The following is a 21,002-nucleotide window of genomic DNA, read 5'->3' as shown; positions in this document are numbered from 1 at the left end:
GTTACTCCCCTCGCTGCCGGAGAATCTGCACAAGACCTGATGAAACATCGCGGACGCGCTGTTCAGAGCAGCTTCAAACCATGCTGGCGAAGTGAAACAGTCGGAGGAGGTGCCAGAGGCTGTGCACCACCTCATCAAGCCGCGCGGCCCACCCTGTCCCGCTGGAGGGACCGTCGCGAGCAAGCTTCGACTTTTCCACGGCCGCGGCTCTCACTGAGTTCCACCACCAGCCCCGCCCGTCAGAATCCAGCCCTCTGCACTCCGGCAGCCTGCAGCTCAGCGTTTCCCCAGAGTTCGCCTGCAAGACAGCGCTCTGGGCAAACAATCGCAGAGCTCATGAGAGAGAAAGCTCTCAAAATGACGGTCTCCGGAGGGTGTGTGTAAAAGTGACACGAAAGTTGAAATAAATCATCATTAATGATCAAGTGTCTGTTTTTTAGCCAGTCTGTAAGCCCGGATGAGCTCACAGCGGCCGCACACATAAGAGCCGGTGTCCTTTATAAGGCTTTTTAAACTCACCGCCGCTCCAAGACATTATTAATCGCTTACAGGGCACGATGGTAAGTGAAAATAACTCGTTATAATCCCGGGCTGCACGTTTTTCACCCAAGTGATGTCAACTCGTACCCGTGGGATGAAACAGCCCCACACACGAGCCGGTGTCCTTAAATAAAGGTTTTTTAACTCACCGTCGCTCTAAGACATGACGAGTCGATCACAGAACAGCCTCCACACATGAGCCGGTGTCCTTAAATAAAGGTTTTTTAAACTCACCGTCGCTCTAGACATGACGAGTCGATCACGGCACAACGGTAAGCGAAAATAACTCATTACCAACTAGAACTGCACGATCCTCACTCAAGCGGTGTCAACTCGCACTCGTGGGATGGAACAGCCTCCACATGAGCCGGTGTCCTTAAACAGGTTTTTAACTCACCGCCGCTCTGACATGACGAGTCGATCACTAAGATGGACAGCCTCCATCCAACGGCGCTACGTTGATGCTGGCGCACACACACAGCTGCCGGCGCTAACCAGCTCACATCGGTATGAATGTGGTCCGCAGGCTGGTCCGGGTGGGGGTCCTTCTCTCTCAGCTTTCGGCAGCTCACCGCAGCTTAAACGTGAAGCAGCCGAAGAATCCGGTAATGAGTCCCACCTCCCTCTAGCGCGCGCCCCTCCAGCGAGAGCGGCGCGCGTCCCTCCAGAGAACAACGTGTGCTCCCGCGGGGCTAAGCAGCCTTCACTCCAACAGCACGGTGTAAATGAAGTCACGCCCTCCGCCTTTCAACGTTCGCACAGCGACGTCAAACGCGCAGCTCACCGCGTCATCAGCTGTCACACGCTTCGCCTTCAGCTCAAGTCTCGCCCGGGGTCACACAGAAAACATTCCCGCGACGCATGACGGCGGTTGAGGGACGGACTGCTGACAGCCGTACAAAACATGACGCATCATTAACGCACGTTCATCCACGAACGTTACGTAGAGTGGCTAAACATGCTCGCCGTTTTTCAGATGGATGGACAGGGTTTATGCAAATGGTACAAGTTACAGTTTGCAACCCGAACCCCTCCATTCAGAGGAGTTATATAAACGGTCCCGTCATCATCATCAGACTGATTCTCTTCCCTAAATGCAGAAATCCAAGTGTTTTCTGATAAAAGTAATCTACAGAGTTCCCCAAGGGAGAGAAAACACGAGGGTTTTTACTCACGGATCGGAGGGGTGAGACCGTTCTTGGATCTGTTGTTTAACATCCAGAGAACGCATACCGATCATCCTAAAACACAGAGACGAGAGTTTTTTGTTTTTACCTGGATGATCTGCGGATCCTGTCACTTCAGACAGGAGGCGCTGATGCAGGATCAGGTGTTGACATCACACCTGTTAATCTGGGCTTCGCCATAAGTGGAAGGAAGCTCGATTTTCCCGGCCCAGACATTTGTTTTTCTGGAGTGGAATTAAATTCAACCACCATGAAAACTCATTTATCACATGAGACGCCTCTAGAGGTGTTTTTGCACGTCTGCATGTGGATCCAGTAAAACAACGACGGATGATCATTGTCTTTTCCTCTGTGGAAGCAGACCTCCGACTCTGGGGAAACACCTTGTTTTTCTATCAGAGGGAGTCCCCCTCAGCAGACCCACGTCATGGGTCAGTCTTCACGGACACGTTGCTGTCAGGCTGGGGGGGGGACATACCTATCTCAAGCAGTAGGGGCGCTGTGGCCCCACTACACATCAGCCCACATCAATGTTTTGGAGTGTCGCACAGTACTGAATGTGATTCAACACCTTGCTCCTGTGCTACAGAATCAACACGTGATGATTCACACAGACATCATGATGACTGCTGCATACATAACCATCAGGGTGTGCGTTCAGCCAGATGTTACACATTGTGCGAAAGCTACTGAGTTGGGTTCATCAAAACCTGCTTTTATTAGAGCGGTTTACATATCCGGTGTTCTGATGTGACGTCCAAGGGCGGCCCACGTTACGTGGACCGGATCCTCCATCCGGATCTGATGTTTTTCAGACGCAGCAGAAGTTGGCAAGCAGCTGTGGACCTGTTTGCGATGCGAGAAGAACGCTCAATGTCAACTACGGTTTTCCCTGAGCCCGCGAGACGATCCATCGCTGGGGGGGGACGCATTTGCTCACAGTCGGTGGCCCAAAACGCTTTTTACGCGTTTTCTTTCCCCCCCACCTCCTCTGTTTTTTACGGTCCATGAACCGAGTTCAAGAGGAGGGATTGACAGCCCTCCTTGGTGGCTCCCGGCGTGTGAACGCACTATGGTTCCCAGGCCTGCAACGTCTGTTGTTGGGTCGCCGTGGAACTGTCATGGAGGAAGGATGCTCTCCTTCAGGCAGGAGGAGCGACCAAGAGTTACCCAGAAATAGGTCAACACCGGTGGGTCTGACCGCTGAGCGGTTCCACTTAGAGGATGGGTCTCCCTCAGGAGATAGTGTGCACAATTCAAGATTCACGTGCTGCATCTACCACAGTTCTGTACACATCAAGGGGACGGCTTTTCAGCGCTGGTGCACAGAGAAGGTTTAGAGACCACCTCATGCCTTTTAAGCGGCGTGTTGTTTTTCTACAACAGCTGATGGATAGGGAGTTGGCTTTCAGTACGCTTTAACGTACGATTGCAGCCATCTCTTCCTGCCACAAAGGGTTTGGAGTCAGAACAGCTTTTATCACCCGCTGATGAAGCGGTTTCTAAAAGGTGTACAGAGATGTAGGCCTGTTTTCACGCCCACTTGTTTTCCACAGTGGGTTTAACGCTGGTCCTGCGAGCCCTGATCAAAGCTTCAATTGAGCCTCTGGATCAGGTTTCATTTAAATTCTTGTCTCTTTTAACAGCCCTGTTGCTGGTTTTAACACCCGCTAAGAGGGTAAGTATTTATCTGCCCTCTCTGTTGCTTCGTCATGCCTTAGAATTAGGCTGACGGGCAGCTCAGCTGATTTAAGACCAACCCAGCTTTTATGCCTAAAACATCACGAGCTCTTTTAAATCAAGAGTGATATCGTTGGAGGGGTTTTTTCCCTCCCACAGATCAGAAGGGGAAGCATCTGTTCATCTTCTCTGTCCGGTGCAGGCGTTGACGTGTTACGTAACGCGCACAGCTGCAATGCGTTTCAAACTCAACAATGGTTTGTGCATTATAGAGATGCTTCTACAGGTCGCCGTTATCCATCCAGCGCTTGTCACACTGGCTGTGTGAGGCCTTTTCTGAAGCCTACAGAGCATCAGATTTAGAGCCTCCTGTCAACCTCTAAGCACACTCGACCAGGGGTATCGCATCTTCGACTGCTCTGCATAATGGTATGTCAATGCAGGACATCTGCACTGCGGCTGCATGGTCAACACCCTGCTCATTTATTCGCTTTTACCTACGTGATGTAACGGCTCGTTCCATGACACATTCTGTCCTTAGTGCTCTAACAGAATGAATGTTATTGTTCTCATGGAACTCTGTTTAAGCTCACTTCTGTCTGCATGCATTACAGTGTGAGATGTTGTTATCAGTCACAAGTCGTGTCTGTGATTTTGGTTATATTGTCACTAATCAGTTCATGATTATTGTTACCAATCAGTTCAATTGATTTATAATCAATTTATGGACATTAATCTGTTTATACTGTTCAGCCATGAACCAGTTGGTTCATGCCCCCCCCCCCCCCTCTTTTCAACTTCTTCTTCCCGTTGAAAGTTTTCCGGGGTATTCATGCTTTGTCAGAACGCATAGCTACACAACATGCGTCTGTGCATGGCACATAATTACGCGATGCGTAGTTATGCACATGGGGAGCTGAGTGACAAGACGTTTTTTGGGCAAGCTTCCGCTTCTTACTGTGTTCGAATGGACCCAGTGAGGCGAGGACTACATCGGCTTCGCCCTTTACCCACTAAAGCGAAGGCCTTAAAGGGCGAAGCTTATATGACATAGAACGTTGGTTACGTACTGTAACCCCAGATTCTATGAATATAAGCGTAGCCCTTTAAGCGTCGGGCCTCACTGGCTCCTAAATGGCTGAAGAAAAAAGCTATTTTGGGAGCCGATTTCCCGCTCTTAACGTAATTTATACGGACCGGGTAGGGCCCACACAGCAGGTGGGCGTGGACTAATTTTTTTCAGTGCTTATGCTCTGCATAACGGGATAAACCCACTAAAGCGAAGGCCTTAAAGGGCTACGCTTATATTCATAGAATCTGGGGTTACAGTACGTAACCAACGTTTCTATAGCTGCCCATTGCTCCACCTGGTGGTGGATGGGTTAAATGCACAGAGCCAATTTCGTCATTGTATGGGAACATACAATGATAATACATATTATTATTAGCCTTCCTCTTCCAATATCGGTATTAACCATAGCCAAAATTTCCATATCGTTCAGGCTCTAATTTAAACGTTTACAGATTTATTTTTACATTGAACAAATCTTTAAACTAAGTACTTTGTAGACCTTACAAGCTCATCTGAAGGGATTACTTCGCCCCATCATACACATTTTTATCGCCCGTCACCATAAAAGTTAGCGAACATGTAATCCCAGTGTCTGTCTGTAAACTACTGAACGGATTTTATTGAAACTCTGAAAGTAATCATTGGATGCACAGCTGCAACTGATGGCTGCCACAGTTTATTATTCTTAGCAAGCAAATAAATGTTTACACTTCAATCGTTTGTACAGATCGAGCTAAAATCTGGTGGTAGTAGCCGTGAGTCATCTCCAACCAGATCAGACCGTTGTCTAAAACTTTAGTGTGCAACAAGACAGGCCATGTGCATTTCTTCAAAGAACGCAACTTCTTAATCATTTTGACAAGAAATAAAGCCAGAAATATTTGTGAAATCTGGCTTCTCTTTCAAGCTTCACTGCACTTTGTACATGTGACAAATGCACCTATGAGTTTAATTAGCCAATAAAATATTAAAAACTTGTATTTATACAAGCTAATGCAGCCATGACTGTCCAGTATTGCCTCGGCAACAACTCTAATGAAACAAACAATCAGTATAAAGGAAGTCAAGGAACAATTACTGGAGTCTGATCCACTGCTGAGGCGAGGGCACACAAACCGTACAGTGGGGGCCTCTTTCTGCCAGTCTTCCTAAATAAAAACAACACAAAAACAGACCCTCCCTCTTTCTTTTCATTCCAAGTCATTCAGATAGTTGAAGCTGGTCCCCGGTGGGGGCCTTGGCACTTCCTGAAAGCCAGTAAACTGTAAACACAGTTGTTAGGCAGCATCCAGAGAGCCGCATTTCAGGCACAGAAAAAGAAAAAGAGCTTAAAACTCTGATCCACCAACAAAGTAAAGAGTCACATAACAATGACATTATAATGCTGTAAAAATGATAAATACATTTACAGTAAACAGAAGGAGGATCTGTAACACGAGACTCCTTATTTAAGAAGGGACCTCGAGAACGTAAACCCCTAACAAGAGTGTTCGTCACAGTAACACAAAATCCAACACTTTCAGACCAAATGGTCCACTTTCCATTGATCCATTCTACACCTGCTTGGTTCTGGTCAGGGTTGTGTGGCCTGGTGCTGATCTGAGTTACTGAGTAAAGACCCCCCAGTATAGTTGGGCGTACGTCAGTCTGCGGAGGTCCGCGCATACCGGATTAGACTCGAAGCGGATATCCGCAGGGCATGTCCATGAAAAGCTCAATTTTTACGACCGCGTACGTGTACTCTGTGTCGCACAATAAACTGCCCGGCGATGAACTGTTTTGTTTGCGACAGCAATGTATTAAATTCTACTTCATCCCTGATCTGGTTTAATGTCCTTTCCTTTTTTTGTTAGGTTGTTTTTTTATGCCAAAAGGCAAGCGATCTCTTCCTTCTCCTCTGTTGACGCCATGACTGAAATTGTGAGAAATGAAGGAATTTGTCACGAGCAAATTAAAATCAGGTCCAGCGTGACTGTGGGAGGGTCTGGAGATTTCCTGCTAGGCTGGTCTGATGTGTGGACTGCAGGGCCAGCGCTTCATGTTTTTTCTTTTTTTTTTTTTATATAACTTTTTATTAACAACATATAAACACAGAACACCGCTGCCGGTGGGCGGCCAGCTCTCGTTTTTTTTTTTGTTTGTTTTTTTTTTTTTTTGTGAGTTGTCAATCAATCCAGTAGGCATGTCAGCAAATGACCAATCGGTGACCTCAATTTGTCCCGAAGATAAACGCCCCTTGCCTGTGGAGCTGGTCTGCAGCCGCTCAGGGTGGACGCTCGAGTTTGAAGTCTCAACCCCCTACGGACAGTGGTCGTCGAGTCCACGTGGAAAAAGGTCCGCCCGAGTATACTGTAGCCTAGAAGGTCCACAGCTTCATGAGAGGACCTTGGTACTAGGGGTTGAACGAGTATATAATTTTTAAACTCGACATTAACATAATAAAACCCAAGTAGAACTCGAGTATTTGATGACGTCATAGATCTCAAGATACAAAAATAAATAAATAAAACCGAAATAAAAGGTAATTATTTACAAAAAAATGACCAACAAAACATTGGGAGCGTATATTATGCTCCTACCATTTATCATACTGCAAATAAGTCACAGGAAAAACTAAACTATTAGTTATTATTATTAAACTGCAAACGTGAAGAAACATGCAGCACGTCAGAAACGAAACTTAAAACAGTAGATGGGCGGTGGATTGGACCCGGTGTTACACCATACTCTGTGACCTGCAACAGTGCAACACCGCCCCCTACGGTCATACGGTGGTCACATAATATGACGTCACTACGGTTACTCGACATTACATTTTTAACCTCGATAGAGGTCCTAGCAATCGATGTGTAGATTACTCGAGCACTCTGTTAATGCCCTACTTGGTACCACACTATGCTGAGATGGACTAAAGGTCCACCTGCTGAAGAAGGTACAGGTACAGGTCAGTCTCTCAAAAGTTCCCCATGCTGAAGAAGGTACAGGTATCCGACCATCTGATGTTTGCCAGTAAACATCTAAATGGTTCAGACAAAGGTTGGTAGAAAGTTCTGTGGTCAGATGAGACCAAGATCCAGCTCTCTGGCATCAACTCAACCTGCTGCATTTTGAGTAAAAGAAATGCTGAGTATGGCCTGAGCAACACAATACCTACAGTCAAGTGGAAACATGATTTGGACATGTTTTTCCACTAAGGCAACAGGATGACTTCATCATATTGAGAGGCCAATGGTAAAAGTCAAAAGTAACTGAGGAGAAACACTGAAAGCAGAAACATGGAGCAGCCAAACCAGACTCCAGACCTCAATTCTTCAGAACAACAGTGGAGGAGCTGAAGCTTTGACTTTTCAAGTAGCAGCCAAGGAACCTAAAGGTTGTAGAGTTCCTGTACAGAGGAGTGGCCCAAAAACCCATCCTGGATTGTGTTCAAACCTAGAGACCAACTACAAGAAATGCCTAAGTAACAAAAGTTTCTCTACCAGGAACTGAATCATGATTAGCTGTCAAAAAATAAACTTCAGTTTTAGTCACAAGTTTAAAATGCTAACAGAAACATAAAAAAGAACCTCCTACAAAAATGCCCCACTACAGTGAAATCCAGCAGTCAAAGTGCGGCAGTGGTTACCCAGACCTGCAGTTTTCCACCGGCAGTTTGATTTTTACTGAACAAAAAGAGCCTCAGAACCACAGTATTTATCAGCGGGGGGTGAAAATAACAAGGAGGAGCAGCATTCCACAGAACCGCCATCACGGTGTTTTCCATGTTGTCATAGGAAGCTGTTTTACACACACGCTCGCACACACACGCTCGCACACACACGCTCGCACACACACGCTCGCACACACACACACACACACACGCACGTTACCGTGGTTATCTCGGAGAATAACGTCAACTCCATATTTCCTCTGCATAGTTTTTTTTTAAGAGTTTTTAAATCTCAGGAGAACTCAACAGAAGAAAACATTTCCTCTGGAAAATAAAAGACATTCTGCTCTGGGATTCTGTTGGTCCAGTTAGTCCAGTCGCTCTGGTTTATTTACCACCATGATGCCATGCAAGAAAATCTCATTCTAAAAAAACAATAACTACAACAAAACCTGCTGGAACTGAACAGGTACAGTCACTCTCCAGACCGGTTCTGCTGCCGGACTTTGTTTTTAAAAAGAAACAACACAAAACTCTTTACAAAAAGTTTAATCTATCTCCGGCTTACAACTTTCTTACATTAACGTAAAACACATGACGTAGCTGCACTGAAGAACCAAATTAAAACATGTTTACTGCATGAGTACGAGCAAAAAACAAATCTATTAAAATAAACTCTAGCGAACCTACTCACGTTGAAATAAAGCTTCAGGCTGAGATTTGCATAGATGCTTCTGAGTAAAACAAAATGAAAAGGAAAACGGAAAGTTTCATTTTGGAGCAAAACAAGCCGAGAAATCTTTAGACACAAGGAGAGAATTATCTCAGACCTTATATTATAGGTCATTATTATCATTGTATTTATTGTACTGTTGTGTATCTGCACTGTGTGTTGTGTTGTTTTTGCACGTTATGTTCTGTGTTGCACCATGATCCTGGAGGAACGCGGTTTCGTTTCAATATGTACTTGTATGTACAGTATCTGAAATGACTATAAAACCTCTCTGACTCCGACTCTGATACAAAAGCTTCATTAATGTGTCGTTTTTATCCATGCTCTTCAGACTTTAGTTAAACCTGGTAATTCATTTAAGGTTATGCACATTTATAAAAGGTTCAAGGTTCTTTATTGTTATTTGCATCACACGTGGTACATGGGGTGGAACAAAATTGGTTACACCCAATAATAGCAAAAATATAAAGTATGAAAAAGAAATAGTATACAAGGATCTAAGACATACACTAAACACTAATAATGTAAAGGATGTTGTTGACCAGTTAAACCTTTATCTCTCAGCCTAGATAATGTTTTTTTGAGCAATAATAACACAACCATGTTATTGTTGATGTTTTGTTCTCATGTCAATTAGGGAGATTATCAGAGTCCTAAACCCCAGAGAACCACAGAGAAGATTCAGGCAGAGACACAGAGGTGCAGAAGTCTGCATCAACCCTACCTCAGTGAATCCAGAGACCTGCTGGTGGGATGTGAGGGACAATATGTCAGTGCTATCAAACTGACAACCAGGTATCTGTGTGTGCAACAATCATCATCTACAGCCTCGGAGTGAACATGTTCTACTGCTGGAGACACCATCAGCCAGAAGCATCTTGTTTGTGTCCACAGAAAACAGACATGTTGATGTTTCTGAAGAAAAACTGTTCAGTGAAAAGGTCCTCAGTGTGTAGCAGTGAACATTACACTGACGTGTCACTGGTTTGTAACTGGTCTTTGAACTGGAAATTATTTGTTTATTTTTATGCAAGAAAACTGCTTGGAATAGAAAAATACCAAAGTTAAAAAATAAAACATAATTTGTACTGTAATGTGTAACGTAATTTTATTCTTGTTAGAATTAATAGTAATTACAAAATTGGTACCGAAAAAAGAACCGTCCAGGAACCGACACCGAAGTGAAGGTACCGAAGTGAAGGTACCGACACCGGTACTGATTTTTTTAGAAAGGTATCCAGCCCTAGTTATGCATGACTATGTGTTATGTATGATTCATCTACAACCACGGCTAATTTTAGTCTAAAGTTTGTAAAGACATTATCTCAGGAACAACTAGACACATTTTGTCAACTATCATAAAAAAAAAACATGCATGTTGACCACAGTGCTGAATATTTTGCTTCTTTTGGCTGCTCTCTTCTTCAGGGGTCGACACAGCAAACTAAGTTGCACCAAGATTTTGCAATTATTTTTACACCGGATGCCCTTCCTGACGCAACCCCAGACCACCGAGCTACCACAGCCCTCTGCGTGGCGCAGAGAGCTGCTATCTAGGGTGGCCGGGGGAGCAGATGGTGGGGGTGGACCTATCCCACCCACATGTTTTTTGATGTTGTCGGTACCGGGAGTTGAACCGGCAATCTTCCGATCACAGGCCCACCACCTTCTCTAACCTCTGTGCCACCACTCTCTACACAGTGATGAAGTAAATAAAACTAATTAAACATGATCAAAATAATAAAAACCCATTTAAAACTGATAAAATTCATAAAAGTCTATTATTTAAAAAAATATATATAAAGATCAAAATAAAATTTCTAACCCAAAACAAAACTAGATTAGGAACGATTACTTGTCAAACTACAAGAACCAAATGCCCATAAAACAAGTTTCAACCGGCTTCAAATGGATCTGAGCAGTTCTTGCCTGGATCGGTATCAAGTGATCCACAATGTGAGACCACTGCAGAGGTCCGACCTCAGTTTGGCTCGTGGGACGCCTAAAAGGATCTGATTAATGGACCCGAGTGCTCCTGTTGCACCATGACGGTGAAAGCAGCCCGATTCAAGACGGATGTGCAGCTAATAAACTGCAGCAAACAAAAACATGTCCACAACTGGTCCAATTTACAGATACTGAGCTAAAATACTGAAGGTCATCTTTAACACAAAGTAATCAGAGCGCTACACAACGTGTCAGATGTTTAAAACTCTGACATGCAGGGCGGCGGGTGAAGCGCATTCCTTTAAAAAAAAGCTGCAGTTTAATTTTCAGCGGGACCTAAATTTGACCTGTCCAAGTCAAACGTTTAACCCTCTCTGTTCTGATGAATTACTGAAGTCACTTCAACACCAAAACTTTTAACGTCACCGTACGTGCTGCACCATCAGGAAGTCATATTTATACATTTCATCATCAAACCCAACCACATTTCTGTGAAAGATGCGCAGACCTGGACAGAAACAACCACATTAAACTGATGCAGTAAAGTTTAGAAGGAGATTCACATAAAATCTACTGACAACAAAACTGTAGTTTTAATATTTAAATCCTGAACTTTTCTTCTGACCCTCCCAGGTACAAACTCCCTTCCTTACTCATGTTGCATAAGAGCAGCCGAGCATTACCGGATTTTTCAGATTATAAGGCGCAATATTAATGAACGGGTCTGTTTTCATACATAAGTCGCATTAAGCGAAACAAAACAGTCAGAAAAGTCAAACTTTATTCAGCTCACTCACAATAACCACATAAAATCAGTTCGAGGTTAGTAAGCACAACCAGAATTAATACATAAAGCGCACCGGATTATAAGGCTCATTGTTGATTTTTGAAAAAATTACAGGATTTTAAATGTGCCTTATAGTCTGAAAAATACGGTATTAATCCCTGCAAAGACAGCAGGACGGTCATTACTGCTGAAGCAAGCAGAACCACATGGATCCACTTCATCTGAGACGGCCAGAACCAACAGTGTTATAAATGAGTCCAGAGCATCAGACAAAACTATCCTGCAACTTTTTACTGTTTGAAACTAATCTGTGAGAAGGATCCAACTAAAGTAAAGACGCACTATAAAAAGCACAACAACACTTATATTCGTTTGGTTTTTGGGTCACATTTCGTTTACGCTTTGTTCCGTTCTCATTGGGTCTGAAGAACTCTGTTGTACGAAAAGCCATTTATAAATAAAGTTTTAATGCTGCTGAAAACAACATGTTTTTTTATGTGGTTTAAACATTTTTAGATCAAAATATGAATATTTGTTTCAACTAAACCCCAAATCTTAAATGTTATTCTTTTAAACTGTTTTAGCTCCAATTCTTCATATTTATCTGAATATTCTAACTAATGTCTCCATTTTGATTTGAAGCCAATTAAAAGTGTTTACATTTACAGATTTTATTTGCTGTAACAGTTTTTAAGTTAACGTCAAACTGTGTTGAATTTTAGACGACAGGAATCTGCTTCCAGCGTCTTGGAGGACCGATGGGCACAAACTATTGACCGGTCCTGCAAACGTTTCGACTTATAAAATCAAGGAGAAAAAAATAAAAATAAATCACAGAAACATTTAAAGAATAAAGAAAATTTTAAATACTGCAGCTGGTTCACATTTGAAATGGGAGAAACTCTCAGAGAAACCAAATAAAAACCAGCAGGAATGAACCAGGTGAGCCTTTGTGCTCCTGCCCAGAGTTCATTGTCTGATTTGAAACTTTTGGAGACTAATAAAGAAAAACAAACAGACCTTTCCTCTCTCCAGTGAAGGGCACGATGTCCTCTCTGTCCTTATGATCCATGGCTTCTTTCTCCAGATATTTGAGCAGGCGGTCCCGGTTGAACGGGCCCGTGGCTTCCTTCGTGGTCTGGTCTTTCTGTCGCAGACCGGCTGGAAGTAGTGCATTCTGGGAAGAAAACACACAGAAGACTTTGAAATTTGGCGTCATGGTCGCGTTTTTGAAAACTCAAAGCATTTTTTAAGGATTCCTTAGGGAAAAACAAACGGACTTCACTCATTCATGCTTTGAGAACAGATTTACACAGAAAATGTGAAATAAAAAGTCTAAATTGTTTAAGAGCACAGCTTCAGAGCTGTTCAGTTCCAGTCCCATCTAATCTGTTCCCAGAATTAAAACGGGCTGCGCTGCTCTATAAACCGAGCTGAATACAGACTTCTGACAGGGTGCTCTTAAACTAAAAGCTTCCAAACAGAATAGTGACCAGCTGCTAATACAAGTATTTGCTCATGTACAGAAATAAACAAAGTGGTTGAATAAAGCTCATCAGAATGTCCATGGAAGAGGCGTTTAGGATGGCGACGTCTGACAGTCTGAACGTGTCGGTGCGTATTTATGCTCAGATTGAGTAAAGTCTGCAGATAATCTGTAGTTTAGGCTCAAACTGTAAACGTCTGGCTCTAGAAGTTTTGTGGTTCAGTGCAGAGTTCTCTTTATGGCGCTCCACCGTCCTGCCAGTTGTTAAACTCCTCCTTTGGCGTGTAGCTGCAGATTCACTCTTTAACACCTAAAAATCTTCCCGCAGACGACTCGCTGTGACGTTCTCATCCATCCAATAATTCATTCCAAGCCGTATGGATACTAGCTCGATGGGATGTTCAGCTTGTTGCTTCTGCTCCAGGAATAAAAAAATGTTTTTATTGTGTTTCTGAACAAAAACAAAAAGTGATGAGCGTGTTCTCCTGGGAACCACGGTTTGAATCAGAAATACGACCGGTCCTGGAACATTTTAGGTGACACCTGTTGTGAACATGGATGTGTGGAAACCTAGAAATATTTGTCAAGTCAGCCTGCAGATACTGAAACCAAACAGTTTTTCTTGTCGGCACGGTTTTTGGCTCTACAACAAGTTTTATGCAAATCTTTGACCAAACTAAGAAAGTTCTTCGTGTGTTCTGATATTTCATCAGCTTGGACTCCATTACAGCCTTGGTGTATTTTAACGGGTTGTAATACATCAACATTTACCTACATTTGTAAACACTTAATAAAATTACTATTTTGGAGGTTGTGTGAACGAGCAGCTCTGATTCTGTCAGGTGGAGAGACGGGGTGTTTTTCAGTGCGTGGCCCCACTGAGGAGGGACAATATTTGGAGAGGAGGAGAGAAGGACTCTGCGCAGAATCTCTGTGCGTAAGACCATCTGTCCCTCCGTCCTCACCCTCCTGCTCCTCGAAGGAGCGTGTAGCTGGTGCGCTGCGCGTGCTGCGGCTGGAACATCCACAGACTGGGTCCACCGGGCTAAAGGAAACGTCTCCTCTCGTTGTATTTTTAATAAATAGCTAAATAAAAATGCGTGATGACTTTGAACTTTTAAGGGCAGAGATGCTGGATCCGATCAAAGAGTTGTTGGAACAGAACGGGTCAAAATGAGAGAGTTCCCGGATCTTGTTCCAGCAGGATCCAGCCCAAATTAACCACTGGGCGGGGGACACCCTGGATAGGTCTCCAGTCCATCACAGCGACAGAGCCAAATGAGACAAACAACCATTCACACTCTCACTCACACCTGGGGACAATTTAGAGTTACCAATCAGCCTAACATGCATGTTTTTGGTCTGTGGGAGAAAACGGGAATACCCGGAGAAAACCCACTGCACGGAGAGAACATGCAAACAGGTCTCGGGCCGGGATTTGAACCGGCGACCTTCTGACTGAGAGGCAACAGCTCTACCAACTGAGCCCATGTTTAAAAAAATCCAGAGTAAATGGACAACTTTTACAGAAAATGTATTTTGTTGAATATAGGTAATTTTTATGTCATCAGGTCACAACTGTATAAAATCTGAAAAGTTACGGGCCAACAGAACCAAACATGGTGCATCTTTATTTTACACAGTTGTGACAAGCAGCGTTTTATTTCCTCAAGAGCAGGAAATGGTAAATAAATGGTAAATGGACTGTACTTACCTTTCTATCTTATCAGAAGCACTCAAAGCGCTTTACAACACAATATGTGCCCTCATTGACCCATTCATACAGCACTCTACTAGATCTGTACAAAGAATAATCAGAGCTTTATCACATTCATACACTGATAGCACGCATCGGAGGCAAAGAGGGGTTCAGTGACTTGCCCAGGGACACTTCAGCAAGTGACTGCTTGTGGAATCGAACCCCCAACTCTCGCACTGGAGGACGACTGTTTTAACCACTCGGCCACAGCTGCCCCAAGGAAGTGTAGTTTAGTAGAAGAAAACCGTCCAACGTTAAATGTTTTTGATTTCAGTGAATCTAAATCCTGTTCATTTCATATTGCCTGTAGATGTGAATCAGAACAATTCACGGTTTCACAATTTCTTTACTTCAATAAAAACATCATAAAAACAACTTTTTCTTTCCCCAAGTCCTCACAGCCCAGGAGGTTTGTCGAGGCCTCACTGACCTCAGGGTCCATCTCCTCGAGGGCCATCTCCAGCTGTTTCAGGTCCTCGGCCGACAGCTTCCCGAGGATCTCGTCTTCATCGATGTCCTTGTACTTGCCAAGATCCTTCTTGAACGGCAGCGCCATGATGGCTAAAGCTTGCTCGGAAACACTGAACAGCAAACTGCAGCCACGCTGGTTCTGGTACGAGGGATACCTGAGGGGAGAACGAGGAACACATCAGCTCATGATGTCAACAAACAAACATACAAACAGTAAAATCTGATTCCAGGCTGAGGTGACCACTGATTATCTCGTCTCCGTGAAACAATTGGCTGAAGAACATCTGGTTCTGCAGTGCACACAGCTGGAACAAAGGTCCAACTTTCGCAGGCTCACACAGATCATCTGACTTCTCCTTTAAACAACTCATGAACACAAATCAGGAGCAGATTTGTAAAACATCAGCAACAACCGGACTTCAACAGAATATGAACGTTTCATTTTCTTCTGAGACTGAAGGCTTGAATTTAAACCACCAGTTCACATTCAGTAAACTTCAGAGAAGTGGAACATGAATGGATAAACTGTCAAACATGAAGGAGGCTTCAGTGTTCAGTTCCCTGTCCCACGCCCCCGGTCCGGACTTTAAGATGACCTCAGCACTTCCAGATGTCCTGCAGGACTCCACATAGGCTTTAATTCTTATAAAGCTGTACATTAATCAGAACATTCACCTAAACAAATGCCACCGTTTCATGTCTGAATAAAAAATTTATTTTTGCCAAACTGACAACGTGTTTGTGTAAACAGAACTTTTGATTGTTGTTAAATAAACTGGAACAAGCTGAAAACCTGCAAGGAAGCAGAAAATTACTTTACTAAACCGTAAACCACTTGTCGTGTAAAAACCCGTCTGTGATGTAAAAAAGACCAGGGACGTTTGTGGTTTAAAGGATTGTTTCCAACATTTGGTGCCAGTTCCTCAGCCTGCTCTACGGTCCGGTTTGCATCTCTGCTCACTTCCTTGTTTCTACAATCTTTGCTTTGTCCACGACTGATTCGTCCCCTCACCTCCCCTGTTAGTCCACATTTATCTCTAAAATCAGAGTCAGAACAGGAGCATTTGTGGAGCTGAGCAGCAGCAGATGAAGCTCAACACAATCAGAGCACATGGTTGTAATAATCCACGACAACAATCTCAAGCAGGGACCACTAGGCCCTGCAAACAGAACCAGAACAGTTTTACATTGTTTCACATTAGGACACGGTCAATGAAAGGACTTATTTCGCAGAGCTACAAATACTGGCAACTTGTTGACAAACAGCATTCAGGAGGGAGTCTTAAAGGGTTTTGCAGATTTCCTCATTTCTTTGCGCGAGTCACAGGTTTGCAGTCTCATCGCTTGAGTTTGAACACAGCTCAAAATGAATAATATTAAATAAAAGACTGGTCCAAATCCACCCACTGCTACAGCGGATTAAACCACCAACCTGAGGTGGTACAATCAGGGACTGACAACAAAATCATGTGCACAGCAAAGAATACAACAAAGTCCATGCTCAATAATCCAGGTATACAATCCAACATTTTTCACTCAGGTCATCTGGACAGTTTTTTCTTTGTGCTGAAACGTTTCACCTTCGATCCGGAAGGCTTCATCAGTCAAGGAAATGCACAAAACTGATTCTTCTCCCAACAGCTTACTCCAAAGTGGAACAAACCAGATTATTGAGCATGGACGTTGTTGTTTTCAACCAGTTTGACAAGACTGTCAACAAGGAAGAGGGCCGGCAATGGAGGTGGGGGCTTACCAAAGAAACCATCTTAGCACCAACAAAACTGGTTTGTTCCACTTTGGAGTAAGCTGTTGGGGGAAGAATCAGTTTTGTTGTGCGTTTCCTTGACTGATGAAGCTTCTGGATGGAAGGTGAAACGTTTCAGCACAAAAAAAGAAACTGTCCAGATGACCTGACTGAAAAATGTTGGAGCAAAGAATACAGTTTTACAAGTGTGATTTTTAAAAATTAACTGTTCCAAGCATGGTTCATGAGCCAGACTTCAGAAAATGAGTAGATTTTCTTGCAATTTAGAGTCTCCAACTGTGAGACCTGACTAAGAAATAATAAGACGGTAAATGAATTCACTGACAGTAAATCCAGCCCAAATGAAGACGTCGAAAGAATCCCTAAAATCGAAAAGGTACAAACAGCCATGAGACAAACCAAGCAAAGCTTTTTAACGTTAGATAATCCTTCTCAGATTGGAAATATCTCATCCATCTCGGATGGATAAAACCTAATCTGCATGATGCAAACATCAGCAGTCACCCGTGCTGCCTTCAGGGGCAGGTTTGTTTCTCGTGATTTTTCAAACCCTCCCACGTTTCCAGTTTTTATCTAAACAAAGAAGTTTTACTCTGAAACACTAAGATCAGCAGAGGGGAAAAACACATGTTTGACAATTAGCTTCAGATCTGAAACGGTCTCGTGTTCGGTCTGATCCAGGGTTCGGCCTCCAGCAGCTACTGGGCTCCAGGGGTAATGGAGCATGCAGACAGGGATAATGAGGAGTTCAGGCCGAGGCGGAGACACTCAGAGGATTCATTAGTCCAGCCTGATCGATTCCTTTCTCCTCCATTTTCTCTTAATCCTTCAGAACAACAACAGACGACTCCAAGCCAACAATACTGAATACACTCCACCAGAAGCTTTCCCTCTAGCTGCTGAACGTCCCACAAACAACTTCACCAGACAGGACGCAGAATTTTTAGTTTTCTAGACTACAAAACATAAAACAGCAATAAAAAGGCTTTTGAGTCATTTCTGATAATTTCCTGTGAACTTTTGTCCAGCTTTTCTCTTATTATTGTACATTTTTAGCTACATTTAACACACAGACTTACTAAAAACTGAGAAAAACATTCTTCCAAACAGAAAATTCAGAGATTTCCAGGACTTTTATTCCATTTCCTGTTTGGACAAGTTGTAGCACAGTTAGCACGCTCTGTCAAAAAAAAAAAAAAAGGTATTTCATATAATCTTGTAAAATGGACACTTCCTGTAATTTGACACCCATGTTAAAATGTTTGTTAGCTTGAAATATGCTCAACTGGAGCATATTTTTAAAGCAGGTCTCTTCAGTCTGGGTGAGCAATTTGAAACAAACATTGAATATTTTTAACCTAATTTAGTCTAAAGTTCTTGGACGTAGAAGTCTTAAAGGTACTTATTTTAACACGAGGACTTTGGGGCCAGATGGAGATGATCCAAGGGCCACTTATGGCCTTCAGACCACGTGTGGTCCAAAAGGTTCTTAATCAGAAACTAAAACACTGATGATCAAAGCTCAATGTGGGAAGTGACCCAATTATTTTCATATTTCACTTAAATAAGTTGTGAAAAATAGCTCGGCTTGTCGGAGCAAATTTTTTACGTTTTAACTAATTATTTTAATAAGTTCAATGGGAAAAAAGTTTGGAAATACTAAATGTTTCTCCAAACTCGTCCAAAATTTATCCAGACCTGAAAGAAACTCAAACAAACTCGGCGCTGAAACCAGAGATAAGAATTCGGACCTAAAATCTCATTTTCTGTCACCAACAGGAAACAGGAGGACATGCCCGAGTTCAAAAAAATCATCTTATTCATAAAATCTCAGGTTCAAAACCCAAACCTCAACAGAGAAAGTTCAACAACAATAAGAGCATTTTGTCAAAGAATATCCAGTTTCCCTGAATCATTTAAGACTTTAGAGACAAAAATCAATAAATAAAATCGATTTTTAACGATGATGCAGGAAGCAGTAGGTCGAGTTATTACAGAACAATGCTTCGTCTGCAGATATGCGACTATAGTTAGAACAACTGGGCCCTGCGGCCCGTGGGACGCGGTTCTGTACGTCCTCCTCCAGTTTTACTCCCTTCTTTGTCTCTCCACCCTGTTTTACCCTCCCTGGTGGTTTCTGTTCTGAACTGAGCGGAAATTATAGAAACCAGATGGAAGGAGCAACAAAGACCTCGTCTGAAACAGAAAATGGAAAATAAGAACAGAATGCAGAGATTTAAAAATCTCACAAACCCGTCTTTATTCACAGTGAAACAAAGTAAACGTTAAAATGTTGAAGCTAAAAAAAATTGAAGCATTTTCAGAAGAAAAACAAACAAGGCAACAGGTCTGTAAAACGTTTGTCCTCCTGGATCTTCTCAGCTGGATGGAACAGATGTTCTAAAACCTGCAGATGTTTTTCTGCATTGATGGAGCCTTTCCAGATGTGTCAGCTGCTCATACCAGAGGCACTAATGCACCCCCATACCATCAGAGAGGCAGGCTTTAGACCTGTGAGCAGATACCAGACTGGATGGTCCCTCACCTCTTTAGTTCAGAGGATGTGGTGTCCATCGTTTCCAAACAGAACTTTGGGTTTGGACCCGTCTGACCACAGAACAGTTCTGGACTTTACCTCAGTCCATTTGAAATGAGCTCTGGTCAAGAGAAGACGGCAGCGGTTCTGAATGATGTTCACATCTGTGAACAGAACCCGAACCAGACCTGGTTTTTATGCAGTGGCCCCTGAGGGCCTCGTCCTTTGAGCTCAGATTTCTACAGATTCTTCTCATCTGTGGATCAGATTATGAACTGGAGATGGAGATTAAAGTCTTTATTCAGGAACTTTATTCTGAAATTCATTCAGGAACTTTATTCTGAAATTGTTCCTCTAGTTTTAGACAGACTGCTGAACCTGTGCCCATCTTTACTTCCAACAGTCACCTCATCAGTTACTAAATGTTCCTCCTGGTTCTGATGTGGACCGCTTACTTGACCCTGGAATAAACACTTCCAAACATCCAACATTTTTTCAGTCAGGTCATCTGGACAGTTTCTTTTTTTTGTGTGCTGAAACGTTCCACCTTCGGTCCGGAAGGCTTCATCAGTCAAGGAAACGCACAACAAAACTGATTCTTCCCCCAACAGCTTACTCCAAAGTGGAACAAAACGTTTCAGCAGAAAAAAAAAAGAAACTGTCCAGATGACCGGACTGAAAAATGTTGGATTGTATACCTGGATTAGTGAGCATGGACTTTGTTACTTCCAAACATGTTGCTGCTATAACATAAACAGATTATAGAGAAGAAGAAAAAAAAAACTTTAATGTTTGACATGGAGACAAACAATCTCCTCCAAGTCTTATTCAGAAGTGGAGCATCTCTTTGACAAACACCTGATTTGTATATTTCTCAGGTGTGTCCGCCCACATTATGAATTCCTGAGGACAGGTTTGATGGAGCCCAGCACAGGTGGCTCTGCAGTGAGTAGAGGACTCATACTGCAGGTTTAAGAAAGCTTAAATTATTAAATTAATCCCTCCCAGCATCAGTCTCAAGTATGCAGAAACACAAAGCTCAGCGGGACCTCTTGGGATTTAAATCTAACGTCCTGAACCACACCCTTCATTCACACTAAGCCTTGTGGGTCAGCTGTGTCCCTGTGAGGACAGTCCTTACACCGACCTGTCCTCCCCATTGGACCGAGTCAGCTTTTAAAAACACTGAAGCTCTTGTCTTTAGCAGGGACAGAGGACACGTGTCTTGTCTCCCGACAATGGACAGCAGATAAACCCAGTCAATCAGCAAAACACCGAATAATCAACTAGCTCGACTGCTAGAATGAGCAAAACTTGCTTTACTGTATTCATAAAGGTGGAAATAGTTAACAGGCTGATTCATTCAGGAGGCGTTAGCTTAACTCACATG

At 43.2% G+C, this 21,002-nt stretch overlaps 1 protein-coding gene across 1 annotated transcript in view; it reads right to left on the bottom strand.

The window, feature by feature from the left end:
- tmod2 (tropomodulin 2) overlaps nucleotides 1-21,002 on the bottom strand; it is a 32,792-nt gene that overhangs the window by 11,423 nt on the left and 367 nt on the right. Inside the window, exons 2-3 of the mRNA XM_037690392.1 lie at nucleotides 15,271-15,466; nucleotides 12,616-12,772 (exon numbers count right to left, since the gene is read on the bottom strand). Coding sequence (XP_037546320.1) covers nucleotides 12,616-12,772; nucleotides 15,271-15,396 — 283 coding nt within the window. The 5' untranslated portion in view covers nucleotides 15,397-15,466. The remainder of the gene's footprint in view (nucleotides 1-12,615; nucleotides 12,773-15,270; nucleotides 15,467-21,002) is intronic.

The sequence above is a fragment of the Nematolebias whitei genome, chromosome 2, assembly GCF_014905685.2.
Source record: "Nematolebias whitei isolate Nwh7 chromosome 2, NemWhi1, whole genome shotgun sequence".
Classification (NCBI taxonomy): Eukaryota; Metazoa; Chordata; class Actinopteri; order Cyprinodontiformes; family Rivulidae; genus Nematolebias; species Nematolebias whitei.
Note: the sequence above shows the minus strand (reverse complement) of the source record. Positions and strands in the feature narration are given on the sequence as shown.